Raw genomic sequence first — 15,117 nt, 5'->3', positions numbered from 1 at the left:
TCTTATCGCTGTAACTGAGCACTGCAAGTTTCCCACGACCCCCTTGTGGATTCATACAAAGTGTACAGATAAGTTTGGGACAGTGAGAGAGATGTGAGCGAGACCTCAGCCGTCGCATTGGCTGCCTGAGGCCTGTGCGCTCCTCGGGTTCATCAGCCCATGCGCCACACGAAGTGTTGCGCGAGAAGGAATGATCCTGGAATACCAGTACGATCAATAAACGCGGCTGGAAGAACGAATCGCGCTGTACGAGCGGAACATTGAGGTGCAGTGGCCAAAACAAAAAAGTATTTGTTGCCGGAATGGACAGTTAAAAAGCAAAAGAGAAGCTCGCCCAATGTGGGGCTCGAACCCACGACCACCAGATTAAGAGTCTGGTGCTCTACCGACTGAGCTAACCGGGCTTTGCTTGGTGAAAATAGGGTCATATATAACATATAGATATAAAACTTAACCAGTGTAACGAGGAAAAAACACCTCTGCTATCACCCCTGGTATCCTGATGGCTACTCCTGCTCACTCATCTCGATAAGCACAGTAGTTCATTTGCGAAACATCCCAGCTGTTTACTCTCTGCCAAGCCTTTTGGTACAGAAAAGAGTGGTACATTGCGCCGCATAAATACAAGGAGCGAGTTGGTGGCAGAGAGTGCTTCGGAGAGCGCAATCGGGGTCTGGTCGGTAACGGGACTGAATGAAGAGTGTAGGACGAGAAAGTGTATGTCCGGGCAGGGGGTGTGACGGAGGCCAGAGGCAAAAGCCGATCAAGGGCGGCGGACGAAGCGTTAATTGCAAGCGAATGCCGCCGAGCCGTCACTGGGATAGTACCAGATACTGACAGCGATGATGATGTACAGCTGCAGGTGGCGATCGTCTCACGTCAGCACCTCATGCGTACAAGCTATTGCACAGAACGGACTTACCATCATCAAGATCAAACCTTCCAACCAATTCGACCTTCCGTCCTGCATGGTGTAGTTGGCAGAGAGGACAGACAAGAAGAGGATGATCGACTCGAAAGGATCAAATAGAAGCGAGAGAGGCTGCCGCCGCGGGACAAAATGCCGAGGTCAGTTCTTGCTTCCAACCTGGACAACGATACAGGGGCTGCCATACCTTGTCCATGATCCATCCGAGCACAACGAGAAGGGGGATGACAAAAAGCGCGATCTGGATCGAGGAACCGACCGCGACGCCCATACTGAGATCGATCTTGTCATGCACAGAAACGGACACCGCCGTGACGTGCTCGGCAGCGTTACCGACGAGCGGGAGCTATAATACCAATGAATATTGTCAGCGAATTCGCAGACTCAGTATGACAGCTATGACGGATCGTACAAGGATCAGAGCGACCCATTCTGTCGATACTTCCGGGTGTGCCTCGGTCAGGCCGTTGATCGAGCTGACCAGGAACTCAGCAGTGACTGAGGACGACAGCGTCAGTCGCGATTGCCCAGATGGTTCATACAGCAGTACTCACAGGCGACAAGAACGGTGACACCGACGAGCAGAATCAAGGCCGACCACACGTTGAGCTGAGGTACTTCCTCTTCCGCCTCTTCCGCATTTTCGTCCGCCTCTTCAATCACTCGAGGTCGGCGCGCGCTGGGCGCTTGTCGGAATGCACGGTGACCGCGCCAAATCTGTCGACCATCGCGCATGTCGGCATCCATCTCCGACGTGTTGCCCTCGGCAAAAAGGTGCTGGTGAGTGAACAGCTGGAAGAACACTGCAGGGACACATTCGTCGGTCAGGGACTACTCCAATGAACCGATACCTAGTAGCGCGGACGAACGGTAGCCAACGTAGACGACCAGGAGGATGACCGAAGTTCCGCGACTCATCTTGAGGATGCGTGCTTGTTCAGCTTCGGCGGTGAGATTGTCCTGGAATGCAGCGTTGAACCCGGCAGGGAGCAGGATCGCGAAGACGACCAAGACGAGGAGCGAACTATTGAGCTGAGCGGCAGTGTCCTTAAAACCTTGCTCCGAGTATTTGATTCCTCCAACGAAGAAACACATGCCGAGAACTAGCAGGAGGTTGCTGAGGATTGAGCCGAGGAGAGAAGACTGGACGACCTGGATTTCACACTTGACGAGCGCGATGATTGCGACAATCAGCTCGACAGCGTTTCCGAGCGTCGCGTTGAGAACTGCAGAGAAATCAGTAGTGAGCTCGGTGGGTCAGGGAGCCGGAGCTTAAGCGAAGTTGACTGACGGCCACCTAGCGCTTGGCCAACACGAATCGCGAGCTCCTCAGTACCGAATCCAAGCAGCTTTGCGAGCGGGATGATAGCTGTGGCAGGAGAAAAAGGTTAGATCTTGCCAGCTGGTACATCGTAGCTGAGCTTGGCCACGAACCGAGGAAACTGTCGAGAGAGGCGACAAATGAAAGTCAGCCGGAGCAACATGGTTGCCAGGATTGCAGGAAGATTTCTCACTTGAAAATGAAGACGATCGTGTCGTTGAGGTGCGCAAAATGCACCGCCCATCCAATCTGGCGCGCGAAGGGTCAGCAGTCAAGCCGCAAACATCACCAGAAAGCACGCGAGAACGAACCGGAATAAAGACGAGGAGCAGGTTGAGCCAGCTTGCTTTGACGATAGCCATGAACGATGCCCGCCATGTTGGTTCGTGCTTGACGGGGTGTTCCGAGACGAAGAGATCCGTGATCCTGCGCGCGAGCGAAGGGTGCTCTGACCTCTGCGTATCCCTCGTTCCTTGCCTGGACCGTCTACGTGGTGGGTACGCTTCGCTGTCGTTTCGCTCCTCGCCTGCGTCTGCAAGAGAGACTTTCCGGCCGGTGGAGGATCGAGGGACGTCGTTACTGTCTGTCTTCTCTCCAACGGTCGGGCCCGAATCGCTGGTATCGGACGTCTCAAGCGCGTTCATGTGGTCTGGCGACGCGGACCTCCTGCCGTCCATCGCTTCCTGCTTGGCGGTTAGCGGCATCGCGATTTTTGGCCCTAAAATGCTGTCTCGATAGGCGCCGGTGTCGATTACGCCGTGCTGTGGGATAACGTGCTGTCTCGATGGACCTGGCAGTCAAGATGTCGAGTGCGCTTGATCTCCTGACGCGAAGCAGGAATGAGGGGTGCAGTATGACGCTCGAGCAACGACGGTTGGCGTGGGCAATTTGATTGAACAATATTGAGCGATCGAGGCCCAAAATAGACCTTCGCCAAGACAGCTCGCCTTCCTCTGCTCGCTGTCAACGCCTGTAGGAGCGTCGCTCCAGAGCTCATCTGATGAGTGGCTAGAAGAGTAGGACCGTAACGCCTCGAGGCATTCCTGCGCAAGGCATGTGACCCGCCTTCTTGTCGCTTCGAGCTCAGACCTGCAGGCTCTACTTCTCGCATTGGTTCCTACCAAGAAGCAGGCCAGTTCTGACAAGAAACGTGACAGCCAGTCATACTTTGTGCTCACGCGCCAATCCGTCTGGTCGAGCGAAATGGCGCAGAAGGATATTCGCTTCTCGCCCGACCTTGAACTGGTCGTGCCGCGCTCGTCGACTGGCGTGCAGCGGCACCCGTGAGCCATCTCGCACACGCTGCGACGCCTACAAGTACCGCCGCGCTTCTCGTCACGTCTCTTCCTCTCCTCTTCTCATCTTCTCTCTCATACTCCACGGAAGGATCGCGCCTCTGTCTCAGCTCGAGCCCAAAGACGCCATGATGTTTGCCACCCTCGTCCTCTCTCTTCTCTCGATCGCTTCCGCGCTTCCGACACCGAACCCGGATCGCTCGTCAGTCTTCAGGGTCCTCGCATCGAATGCAAACGCGGCGGCGGCCATGCCGCAGGGACCCCCTCCACTTCCACTCTTGCACAACTCGACCATGTTCGAGCCTGCGAGTTCATCTCAACAAGTCATGTTCGACGCGTGCCCGGTCGCGAATGGAGCTTCGTCGCCTGCGGGAGTCGTGCACGACATTACGGTTTCCCCCTGCTCGCGTTCCTCGCCATCCGAACCGTGTCACTTCCACGCCGGTCAGAACTACACGATCGACATTCACTACACTTCGTACCTGCAAGCGGAACAACCTCGTTCGGGCCTGTCGGCGCGGGACGACTCGACGGATCCGTCCTCGAGCTACCCTTACAGTGGTCAAACTTTTGGCGGTTGCAGTTACACCGACTGTCCCGTTCAAGCAGGCAAGACGTCATTGTACCGCTACGAGTTCGAGACGCTACTTTCTGTGAGTCTCCGCCGAATAAATAGTTACCGCACGCCGGGATTCACTTGTGCTGACGAGCGTGGTTTTTGTTGTTCCCCCTTGCGCAGCCCTTCGATTATCTCACGTTCAACCTGACTCAGAGCGTCGACGGTCCATCATTGTTCTGTGCCGGATTCGCCGCGAAATACACCGAAGACAAGGCGAAGAAAGGAGACAAGGGAACATTCGACGGTACCGGAGACGCAAACGACAACGACGAAGGAGTCAAGTCAGTCAAAAAGGGACCTCCCAAGAACCCCAAGAAAGCTCGGGATGAAGACTCTGGTCCCGAAGAACGACGACTCTAAACCGTTTCCCGCCGGCACAAGAGGCAGGATACTCCTTTGGCTTTGTTTTGACCCCTTCTTCTCTTCTCTGTTGGATTTGATCTGGGTTCAAGGGCAGTCTATTTTATTTGATTGATTATTGATTATACCTTGGCAGTGCTGCTGTTTGCTCTCTTGTGCGCTTGCACGATACCCTTCCTAGTCTCGTTCGCTGTGCGAATGCAAAATTACCCCGTGTTTCTCGAAACCACACATTCAGCCCTGCGATTGAAGAGGACCAACGCCAAAGCGATAGGGCATTTTGCTTGGTGAAAACAGACTGGCTCGTTTAGATGAATGATGGTATTAAAGGTTTCGAAGCGAGCATGGAAATATAGGACTAAGGATGTGTGTCTAGGTACGAAGGGAGGGAGAACTAAAGAGACGGACGAGCAAGGAGGTTGCTCAAACCGACGTGACGACTTGCGGGTACGCCTGTTGAATGAGTCCAAACAATGCCGGGTCTCGTTGCGCGAGAACTTCGGGGTTTTCGGCGAGACCGACAAACACGGTGCTGACTCCGGACGAGATAGCACCGTATCCCAAAGTGTGACAGATCGAGAACCCGACGAGGAACGCGTACCCCATCGCGACCGATTTGAGACTCGAGTTGTTCTCGATGAACGAAGGTTGCAGGACTTTGAGGTAGATGAACGCGAACGCCGAACAGAGCGCGCCAACCGCGTACGAACCGAACGTCCAGATGTTGTTGACAAGACAGTCTGAACATGGCAGTCCGTCAGCATGGTGCGAGCAGAGCCGCATAACCCGTAGAAGGAGTTTCGCACCGTTGATGAGAGCGGTGATGCCTCGATCCTTGAACAGGTTCCAAGTGTCTTTCGCCGCATTGATGTAGCTCTTGCCGTATAGCGCGATCTCGATGTAGGCGTACCTGTGTGCGAGACGGGTCAAATTTGTTCCTGCATGACTTTTAAAGATACGGAGAGATCGGACGCTTACCGGTTGAAGTACTCGACGAGACTGGTGATGCATCCGATGCAGCATTGCGCGACACACGCGATCGCAGCTCCGACCATGTTGCCTTCGCTGTTCTCGTAGCTGCGCAAGAGTTGGAAGAACGCTCGCAGGACGTCCAAGATGGCGACGATCAGACTTCCAAACGCGATCGAGCCGAAAGAGTAGGTCGAAGCGCGCTTGAAACTGCCCCAAGCAACTTTGGTCGCTCCCGGACCATTGTAGTAGTACGACTGTGTTGGTAAGGCGAGGAGTTGTCAACATTTTTGGAGAGCTTTTCCGAGATGCGCGAGACTCACGCCAAAGATGCCCGCTTCGACCGTCAAGAACAGGTTGACGATGAATTGCGAGGTGTAGTAGTACGAGAACACCTGCAGATGGCCGAGGAAAAATGATTCAATAGCTGTCGCTTCGAGCGGGTGGTCGGAAAGGTACGTACCGCAAAGACCATGAGGCCGATCAGAGCGCCCGAGCTGGCGTTACCTCCGCTCGTGCCGGCTCCACTCGCGTTCGGCGACCATTTCTGGTAGATTCCGACCACCTATGGTAGCGAAACGTTCTGTCAGATTGACAAAGGCTTTTCACCTGGATGAACAGGAAAATCTGTGTACCGAGATGGACCAGTAGATCGAATAGATCGTCTGCACAATCGTGCCCGAGAGGGCGATCACGTAGACACTCTTGTGGTGTTTCGCGATCTTGAGAACAAAGATGAGAAGCTGTTTCGACAGCGGGATGCGTCGTCGCATGCCAGGGTAGGCAATGAGCGAGAAGACGGCAAAGATGGTGAAGATGATGGCGCCCGACCAGAACTTCTCGATCCTGCAATCGGCCCGATCTGTCAGTTGCGGACGGACCCCGTGCACGTGCCGGTAAATTTGCAACTTGCCATAGGTAGATAGCGTAGGCCACCGAGAGGGCAACGCTGAGCAGGAGGGTAATCTCGAGAATAATCTTGGTAAACGCGCGCACGAGGACGAGGAGGAAGATCGAGAAGACAAGCGCCGCGCCGCAGATGATCGAGAAGAGCCAGGCCATCGATGCGTTGAGGGTACGGGCCGAGCCGTTCGAGTTGCCGAGCCCGCCTGTGTCCTCGGACGCGGGGAGAGCGCGCAGCGAGACGACGGAGATGGCGATGAAGGCGCCAAGTTGGGCGAGGAAGAGGAGGGCAAAGATCAGATCATTCCATCTGTACAGGGGGTTGTCGTTAGCACTGCCCAAATGCGACGCTCTCAATATGGAGCTGTCGTACTTGGGCTTGACGTTGTCAAACTTGGCGTCGGTTGCAGCGGGCGATGGTTGGTATCCCGGCTTGTCCAACTTGTTCATGCCGGCGGCGGTGTTTTGCTGCTGCTGGTACTGCTGTTGCTGATCGTATCCTGCGTTGTAGCCGTAGCCATTGTTGCCGCCGTACGCCGGTTGCTGGTTGCCGTAAGGCTGCATCGGCGGCTGCTGTTGCTGCTGGTAGTACCCATTCGGCTGGTACGAGTTTGGCGGCGGATACGGATTCGACATGGTTCAAGCTAGCGACCGACGAGCACTCGCAGTGTTGAATGTAAAGAAGGTAATACGCTAAGGCCAGATCGGAACGCAACCGCGATTGATCAAAGTTAGCTTCGGGTCGACAAGACGTCGGGGAGCGGACTCACGGTTGGAGATGGGCGATTGACAGGTACTGCAAGAGTCCGCAGTCGCGACGAGCGAAGCCAAGCTTTTGTCGAGGGAGCAAGCAGGGAGAAGAGAGATCAATATTTACGCACGCGACGCGGCAGGGGCCAGGGCCTAGGCTCCCGAAAACGTTAACGAACTAAATTAATTTAGTAACTCTCATCGCCAGTGACGTATCGCGAGCTCTCGAGTCCACGTATTCCCGTTGCAGCACGCCGACTCGATCGACGCGAGCTCATATCGTGAACTGTCGACCTTGCAACGCGTGTCAGAACCCGCTCAGGAGACGCGACGACACGACACATGCCGCGACGGTAGCGCCGTCGTGCATGATGAGCTTCCCTACGACCCCAGCGCAGAAGTTCAGAGCTGCACTCGCGTCCTCGAGTGCGAGTGTCGCGCTCGTGGACCGCCTGTACCTCAAGCTGGAAGCGACGCAGCCGAACGCCGATCCGCTCGACTCGCTCCGCAATACGGACCCTTCAACTCGACAGACGAGCTTGCATATCGCTGCAAATGCTGGCAGGCTGGACCTGTGTGAATGGCTGCTCGAGCAGGGCGTCGAGCGCGAAATCAGTCGCGCAAGTCGTTTCACCACCTCACTGGTCCAGCCCGTTCACATCGAAAGGAGCCACTTACACCTCATAACGGAAACAGGACGCAGCAGGCGAGACCGTGTTGCACTTGGCCGCAGCGAAAGGTCATGTCGATATCATCGCGACATACCTCGAACAGTTTCGGTCAGTCTCCGTATAACCTCACGCCGTAGACCTCTTGCGACGAACGCCTAACGCGTTGAAGCTTGAGTCAGGTTTGTCGTCGACTGGACCAATTCGAGAGGCATGACACCTCTGCACACTGCCGCCATGCGAGGAGAACTCGAGGCTGCGCAGATCCTCGTTGAGAACGGTGCCGACATCAACGCGCCAGACCTGCACGGCAACACGCCTCTACACTACGCCCTCAGTTGGGGCAAACTCACAGTCGTCAAGCTGCTCGTCGAGCTCGACTGCGAGACCGATCTCAGGAACAACCAGGGTTTCTCGGCATCGGATTTTGCGTATTCGTTCTCAGCCGCCGATGCGCTCAAAGTATACGTTCGTCTGCATCACGATGCCCAGAAAGCGGCACGGCGGGCCACCAAGTCTCGTCGACCGCGCAATCCCCGTATCGATTCAGGCGCATCTTCTGCCTCTCGTGGACTATCGCGTACGGGCTCTTCATCCGATATCTTCGTCTCGGTACCGACAGCCGTACCCTCTCCAACGGCGCAAATAGCCTCTCCTCCTCTGCAGCCGATTGGGTCGCCCCAAGGTGAACCGGCAGCATCTCCTGCCCTTTCGACTATATCATCGAAATTTCCAACACAGTACGGACTCGGCGTTGGAATGAACTCGCCTACCCACGAGAATGGTGATGCGCTCGCAAGGCGAGACTCTCCACTTCCAGCGCCGATCGCCGTACGAGCTGGCCCGACCTCGCCGTCAGCGATATCTTTGCAGCCGGCCACTCCGACCACGCCGCAGACCCCACATTCGCCTGGCTATCCACATTACAACACGACGTCTCCGGCTCGCTCGCCAGTTCATGAATCTTCTTCGCCTCAATTGAAGTCGACGAGCCCGCGGCCTCAGGACGATACTAGAGTACGACCGCAACTCCAGCTACAATCTCAGCCCCATCTGCGCTCGCGGATGTCGCAAGAAATCAAGAGATCTCAATCGGAATCGCCCACCGCGATACCGGAACCATCCAGCAGTTATTTCCCATCCGGGATCGATGACGGATCGTCTCGTCCCGCTTCTCGGTCACCGACGCACATTCGATCCTCGTCTACCCGAGCGAATCTTCCGCGGTCAACCTCGAGTAGTTCTGATCTCGTGGCTTCTGCAGTGGGACCGAAGAAATTGCGCAAGAAGGGAACGAGGCGCGATTCGTGGGCACAGCAAGAACAGCAGAGACCTGCTAGTGCCGGGTCGGTTCCTGCTGGCTCGACCGTACTCGGAGGAGGACCAGGTGGTAAGAAACTTCGGAGCGAGCGGAGTATGAGTTTCGGAACAGCCATGGCGAGCACGAGCGCTGGTGCACCTCGGATAGACACGGGGAGGAGTCGATCCGCGACGGTTCAATCCATGTCTTCGACTTCGGACAGGAGTGATTCGATCCCTGCTCTTCCTACCGTCCGACCAAAGCCAGAACCTCGTTCGGCGATCGATACCGGAATGGACATGCACCCTCCTGCAATCCCTCCAGTCGATTCGGTCGACGCGCTCACGACGAGATCGCACGAACCCTCGTTCGTCGTGGTCAGTGGTAGCACGACAAAGAACTCGCCCATCGCTCCGAGCGTCTCGACGTTCCCGAACCATCGTGCTTCGTCGAGCGTGTCGACAACCGGGAACACGTCAATCTCGCTCGGTCGACCTCCGGGATTGGCATCGACCGGAAGAACTTTGTCAGGAGGTAGCAATTCGACGGAAGGACACAAGTTGCGCAAGTCGAGCGCGTCAGCAGCGAAAGCGAAGGAACGCATCGAGACGGAACCGGGGAAATCGCATGGGGGTAGATTTGCAAGAGTTCTTGGATTTGCAAGGAAAGCTACATGAATCCTGCTACCTCGATTGTTGGGACCTCTCGGGAAGCCTTGCAAGCGCAGGGCCAACGAGCGGATATGCGAGATTAGGCGCTAGCTTTGTGTTTTCAAGAACGTGGTCAGGCATTGCACTGGACCCTCGTGTCAGATCCTGTAAAAATCCGAAAGAACTCGATCGGACGGACGAGAGAGAGACAGAGAGGAGAGAGGAAGATGCGAGGAATATGCGCGCGCGCGCACTCGCACTTTCTCCCATACCCTGCATCATGGCAAGTTCTCGACTCGTATCGCAAAAGGCGCTCGCACGGAGGACACCTTTGCTCTCGTTCCTCGCACGCGAACACCCTGCTGCAGTGTCCGCGGCGGGAGAGATCGTCGCGGTCCCCTTCTCTTCGCCGATCAACCCTTTCGCACCTTCGAAAGCGACTCCCGCTGCGAAATCGTGGACCGCACCCAAGTACTCGATCCGGCGTCAAAAGGCACTACGGATAGAGGCTTCGCTGTACGGACTGCCGCAAGAGATCCTCCCACCTCCATTCATCAAACAGTCGCCGCAGTCACCGTCGAACCCGAAGAATGAGCAGCAACGGTTGCTCAAAGGTTCGAACCATGTCCCAGCGACGAGGATCCTCGACCAGCTCGCGATGCAGAAACCGGGACCGTACGCAGGCAGGAAAGGAGCGGCGTTCAAGGGCAAGATCTGGGAGCGCAAGAAGGAGCAACGAACGGCAGACCTCAAGCGATTGCTCGACAGTGCGGATGCCAAGGCTCAGGCGTGGAAAAAGGTGAGCTTTTGCGGCCCGAGTGCCTCCTGGCTAGTATCAGTTCAAGCCGGACTGACGATATATCTGTGTCTCTCTCTCTGCACAGGCGAATGCAGACGCGAGGGTCAAGAGCAAGCCTGCACTTCCTTTCTAGACTGAGCCGCTTGTGCCGGCTTCCCCCGTTAAGATGCAATTCGTTAAGACTCAGCAGCGAAAGCGTTCTTTTGACTTCAGATGCAGCCTCGGAGTTGTTGGTTTTTGTCATGCTGCAGGCGTGGCAGACCTGCGCAGCAACATGCTCTGGTACACCCCCGAAAAGAGTGGACAAATGAGAGATTTTTTGGCATGTCAAATTGCCTTGCAGCAGTAGCGAAACCATGAACGTTCCGTTGTTTCTCACAAATATTCGTCTCCGCCCGCCTTGGTCCTCGCGAGAGTACCCACGCGTGCGCTCCGACTTTCAGCCCTGGCCAATCCATAACATCTCGCGTCGACCTAGACTTGTCGACTGCCGTGTCTACAAGCGTATCCGCGCGGCCGAAATCCCTCACGGTTTTTGTCAGTACGTCAACATTCTCTCGTGCGCGTGCCGTCTCTTTCGGAACTCTGTCTCGAATTCGTGCTGATTCGGAATCTGTGTTGAACAGAGTGCTCGAAGAGCGTGCGAAGAGCCGAACCCCGCGACTTGCGCCTTTCGCTCAACTCTTTATCTGACTGAATGGGATAGCATCAATGGAAGCGGGCGATCTGGGACTCGCGAATGTGCAGGGTGGACGTAATGTTCGAGCCAGAACCGCACGGGAGTCGCGTCTTGCCCCAGCGTCGGCCGACTTGCAGGACTGCGAAGGAGACATGGGCCTCCGTCGTCTTCCATCAGACAGAGACAGCGCTGCGGACCAGGACCAGGACCAGGACCAGGGTCGGGGCCGGGACGAGGATCAGGACGAATCGCTCGCCGACATCTCTCCGATCGAAGCGGCGCTCGCAGCTCGACCTCCTCGACCCGACCACATTGACCTGCCGCTCCCCCTCCTCGAACTGCCCGGCCCGGCGCTCGAGATCCCCGTACAGGCCTTGCAGGAGCAACAGCGACGCGCGCCACCGAAAGCGAGACGCGGCTCGGTCGCAGTTTCGTTCTCGTCGGCCACTTCCCCTCGCCTGCGCACTCACTTTGATCTCGCCAATTCGCCCACGTCTCCCGCCGCGCACAACCCCGCAATTCCGTTCACGCTCAAGCCGATTCTCCAGCGTACTCCGTCCCTGCCCGTAGGCGCTCTCCGCGAGACCGACATTGCAGAATCGATCCATCGTGAACCATCGAGAACGTCGTCGTACCATTCCGAGGACGAAGCGTTGCCCGGAGTGCGTCTCCCACACTCGCGAGACAGACGCAAACCTCACCCGCTGTACACGCCCGCGCCGAAACATCGACGACGCCGGCGTAGACGAGCCGAGTCAGTCGCATCGGGAAGAACGGGTCGTTCGAGTCGCTCCGCTCGTTCCAAGGTCAAGCACGCGTTGCGCAAAGTCCGACGTCGCAGGCATCGTCGAGGATCGCGATCGTCTGCCAGTTCAGGCTCTTCTTCGTCATCGTCTTCTTCTTCGTCTTCTTCGTCTACGACCACGAGCGGTTCTTCGAAATCTTCGACCGCAGGTTCTACCCGCTCGAGCTCGACCTGGGCTGGTTGGAAATTCTGGCGCAACTCTTCGTCTGGGTCGTCCTCGTCAGACGATGACAGCTCGTCCGATGACGAGTGGGATCCACCGACTCCACACTTCACGTTGTTGACGCCGCATCTCACCCGACCGGAACTTGCATACCCATCCCACTTGTTCTCGGGATCAACTCACCCTTCTCGACGCAATTCGTTCTCGCGCGGGTATGCTAGCACTGGGCAAACTCCGCTCGAACCGTCGACAACCGCTCCACCCAATTCGAACGTACCCGTATTCGATCTACTCAACGCAACGACGCTCGCCCCGACGCTCGAACGCTTGCAGCAGTTCTGGCTCGAACGGAGACAAGAGGATGGTATCGGAGGAGATCTAGGGGTTGGTGCGGGAGACTCGCCCCTGAACGAAGGAAGCTATTTCCCTCCAACATCAGGCAAACCGGTCGACTCGAGTCTTGATCCGAGTGGCTCAATGTTGCCGTCAAACCCGGCCACCCCGGCGTTCACTCCAGGAGTCGCAGGCGGCCCTTCGACGATCAGGCGCTTGAGGGGAGAAATCAGAGCTGCGCGTGCCGAGGAGAGGAGGTTCGGCAAGAACCGCGCGATGGAGAACGGGCCTGCTTGGTGGCTCGACATCATGTGTCCGACTGTCGCAGACATGAGGGAACTGAGAAAGGCGAGTCTCAGATTTGCAGCTTTTCCCCCTGATCTTCGTGACAAAAGGCGCTCATGCTCATATTTTCGATCGACGTACAGTTTCTGCCACTTCACCCTCTCACAATCGAGGATATCCTCCACCAAGAAACTCGAGAGAAGCTTGAATCGTTCCCCGCTCTGGGTTACTATTTCATTGCGTATCGAGCGCTCGACGAATCCTACTTCAAGTACACGTCGCCTGAATCATCGCCTGCTTCGAGCATGAAGGGAGACGACGAGAAGGATGGAATGGGACGGGAACCCAAATTTGGCGAGAGTAGTGGAAAACGGGGACGAGTTGACATTGTCGAAGGAGTTGGAGGTAAAGAAGGAGTTGAAGGTGTCGGTGTCGGTGCGATCAACTTGTACCTCGTCGTGTTCGGCGACGGCATCTTATCGGTACGCTCAATCGCACTCGACGGTCTTGAGATCTCAGTCAAGGCTGATCACGATCATTTGGCTTTCGCAGTTTCACTTTGAACCCGTCGACCAACACATCGAAAGAGTCCAGGGCAAGCTGCAACAGTTCGGTGTCGCTCGCAACTTCTCCTCTCGTGAGTCTCGCGCAAACGCCCTTTCACGCGCAATGCACCCAGCTGATCGGCTTTCCTGCGGGAGCACAGACTGGATCGCCTATTCCCTCATGGACTCGATTGTCGACTCGTTCTTTCCGCTGATCGATTTCATCGAAGGGGAATCGAACGAGATCAGCGCATTCCTGTCCGACCCGCTCACGCACCTTCCGAGTGGACGGTTCGGTCTTCGCAAGAAAAAGGTTTTGACAGCCGAAGCATTCAGAACCACCTCAGTGGATCCGAGCGAGCAGCCTTTCCCAGACGAGATCGTCGGCATCGCCGTCGAACCCCCCACCGAAGACATCCAGAAAGAATTCGATCTCGACCTCTCGACGACTCGGTTCTCTGCAATCAAAGTTTCGACGCGACTCCGGCGGCGGACTACAGGAGGTTCATCGACGTCCTCGTTCTCTCGTTTCGTCCCTTCATTTCAGCTACCAGCTGCTGTCATCCGACTCTTGCCGGAAGCGCTGGCAGTAAGGGCGCGCACCGATCGCATCATCGAGAAGACGATGTTGGCCGACGATCAAGGGATCGAGCTATACCCTCTCGGTGGCGAAACTGGAATCGATTTGAGTAGACTGGGTTCGGCTCACCAGCAACATCACCACGTCGACAAACGCAACCGGTACCAGTCCAACCCGTCGAAGCGAGATCGCCGATTTGACAACCGAGTCATGTTGAATCGCATCACCGACATGCGCAAACTTGTGACGGGCTTGAGTCGACTTTTGGGTCCGAAGCGAGACGTCGTTCGGGGCCTCAGGAAACGCACGATGGTCGACCAGCTGGGAATGTTCAAGAACGACAGCAAGCACGACATTGGTGTCTACATTGGCGATCTCTTTGGTCAGTCGCTTGCTTCCCGCACTCTGGCAGTCGCAGAATGCTGACTCCTATGACACTTGAATGGATAGATCATACGCTCGCCATGTACCAATCCATCTCGTACTACGACGCAGTGCTCTCGCATGACCATCCAACGTACCAGGGCATGCTGCGAATGCACCTCAACGTGACAAAAGTCAAACTCAGTAAAAACATTGTGCGGCTGACCATTGTCGCGCTCACATTCATCCCTCTCTCGACCGTCACGGGTAAGTTCTCTTCTTCTTCAAATGAAGAGACCGCGATCGCTAACGCTACAAGCTGTATCGTATTAGGACTCTTTTCCGAGAACTTCCCGGTCCCGCGCAACGGCGATCGCCAGAATCATCTGCGCGCGGATGGCTCGCGTTCGCCCTTCAACTGGTTCGGAATCGTGATCTGCATCGTGTTCTTGACGATGTGCACGATCTGGACGATCATCTGGTTCATGTTCAGGTCGACGAGACAAAAGTTCCGCAAACGAGGACATGTTATCTCCTAATGGTTTCTCGCTCCCTTCCTTCCCGCTTCAACCGACGCAACACACAGCATTCCTGATATTCCATCTATCTCTGCTTCGTGATGTTTTTGTATCCGCATCTTAATCCCACACCTAGAATAGCTTACTTGCGATACCCTGCCCTCTGTTGTAGTGACTTGTTGTGTTCATCTCTTTGTTGGGTATGCTCTCCCTTATACCGCCGCATATGATTGCATTGTTCCATACCGCAGCTAGTAGCCGTTTTAGACGCCTTGTGAGCGATA

At 56.0% G+C, this 15,117-nt stretch overlaps 6 protein-coding genes across 6 annotated transcripts; 4 read left to right on the top strand and 2 right to left on the bottom strand.

Moving 5' to 3' along the window:
- Positions 1–784: 784 nt before the first annotated feature.
- On the bottom strand, positions 785–2,953 carry JCM15063_001286 (uncharacterized protein; the record flags this gene model as incomplete). The annotated part of the gene is made up of 10 exons (XM_076678255.1): positions 785–856; positions 923–1,042; positions 1,116–1,274; positions 1,341–1,426; positions 1,483–1,731; positions 1,798–2,154; positions 2,220–2,297; positions 2,363–2,370; positions 2,443–2,498; positions 2,561–2,953. The coding sequence occupies 10 exons, from the start codon at positions 2,951–2,953 to the stop codon at positions 785–787; spliced, it is 1,578 nt and encodes a 525-aa protein (XP_076534515.1).
- A 719-nt stretch (positions 2,954–3,672) lies between these two features.
- JCM15063_001285 (uncharacterized protein) lies at positions 3,673–4,523 on the top strand (the record flags this gene model as incomplete). Its single annotated transcript, XM_076678254.1, has 2 exons — positions 3,673–4,197; positions 4,284–4,523. 2 exons carry the CDS (start codon positions 3,673–3,675, stop codon positions 4,521–4,523), a joined length of 765 nt encoding a protein of 254 aa, XP_076534514.1.
- Positions 4,524–4,946: 423 nt separating this feature from the next.
- Positions 4,947–7,031, bottom strand: JCM15063_001284 (choline transporter-like family protein; the record flags this gene model as incomplete). Its single annotated transcript, XM_076678253.1, has 8 exons — positions 4,947–5,263; positions 5,330–5,433; positions 5,502–5,749; positions 5,816–5,887; positions 5,956–6,057; positions 6,128–6,338; positions 6,406–6,705; positions 6,769–7,031. The coding sequence occupies 8 exons, from the start codon at positions 7,029–7,031 to the stop codon at positions 4,947–4,949; spliced, it is 1,617 nt and encodes a 538-aa protein (XP_076534513.1).
- Positions 7,032–7,513: 482 nt separating this feature from the next.
- Positions 7,514–9,790, top strand: JCM15063_001283 (uncharacterized protein; the record flags this gene model as incomplete). Its single annotated transcript, XM_076678252.1, has 3 exons — positions 7,514–7,765; positions 7,842–7,924; positions 7,996–9,790. The coding sequence occupies 3 exons, from the start codon at positions 7,514–7,516 to the stop codon at positions 9,788–9,790; spliced, it is 2,130 nt and encodes a 709-aa protein (XP_076534512.1).
- A 253-nt stretch (positions 9,791–10,043) lies between these two features.
- Positions 10,044–10,695, top strand: MRPL25 (mitochondrial 54S ribosomal protein mL59 MRPL25; the record flags this gene model as incomplete). The annotated part of the gene is made up of 2 exons (XM_076678251.1): positions 10,044–10,562; positions 10,648–10,695. The coding sequence occupies 2 exons, from the start codon at positions 10,044–10,046 to the stop codon at positions 10,693–10,695; spliced, it is 567 nt and encodes a 188-aa protein (XP_076534511.1).
- A 578-nt stretch (positions 10,696–11,273) lies between these two features.
- Positions 11,274–14,854, top strand: JCM15063_001281 (magnesium transporter CorA family protein; the record flags this gene model as incomplete). Its single annotated transcript, XM_076678250.1, has 6 exons — positions 11,274–12,890; positions 12,971–13,309; positions 13,380–13,464; positions 13,534–14,334; positions 14,403–14,582; positions 14,649–14,854. The coding sequence occupies 6 exons, from the start codon at positions 11,274–11,276 to the stop codon at positions 14,852–14,854; spliced, it is 3,228 nt and encodes a 1,075-aa protein (XP_076534510.1).
- Between the last annotated feature and the right edge of the window lie 263 nt (positions 14,855–15,117).

Source organism: Sporobolomyces koalae (assembly GCF_050403365.1).
Source record: "Sporobolomyces koalae JCM15063 DNA, S_koalae_JCM15063T_v1_ctg13, whole genome shotgun sequence".
Lineage (NCBI taxonomy): Eukaryota > Fungi > Basidiomycota > Microbotryomycetes > Sporidiobolales > Sporidiobolaceae > Sporobolomyces > Sporobolomyces koalae.
The sequence above is the reverse complement of the archived record's forward strand: the minus strand, read 5'-3'. Positions and strand labels throughout refer to the sequence as shown.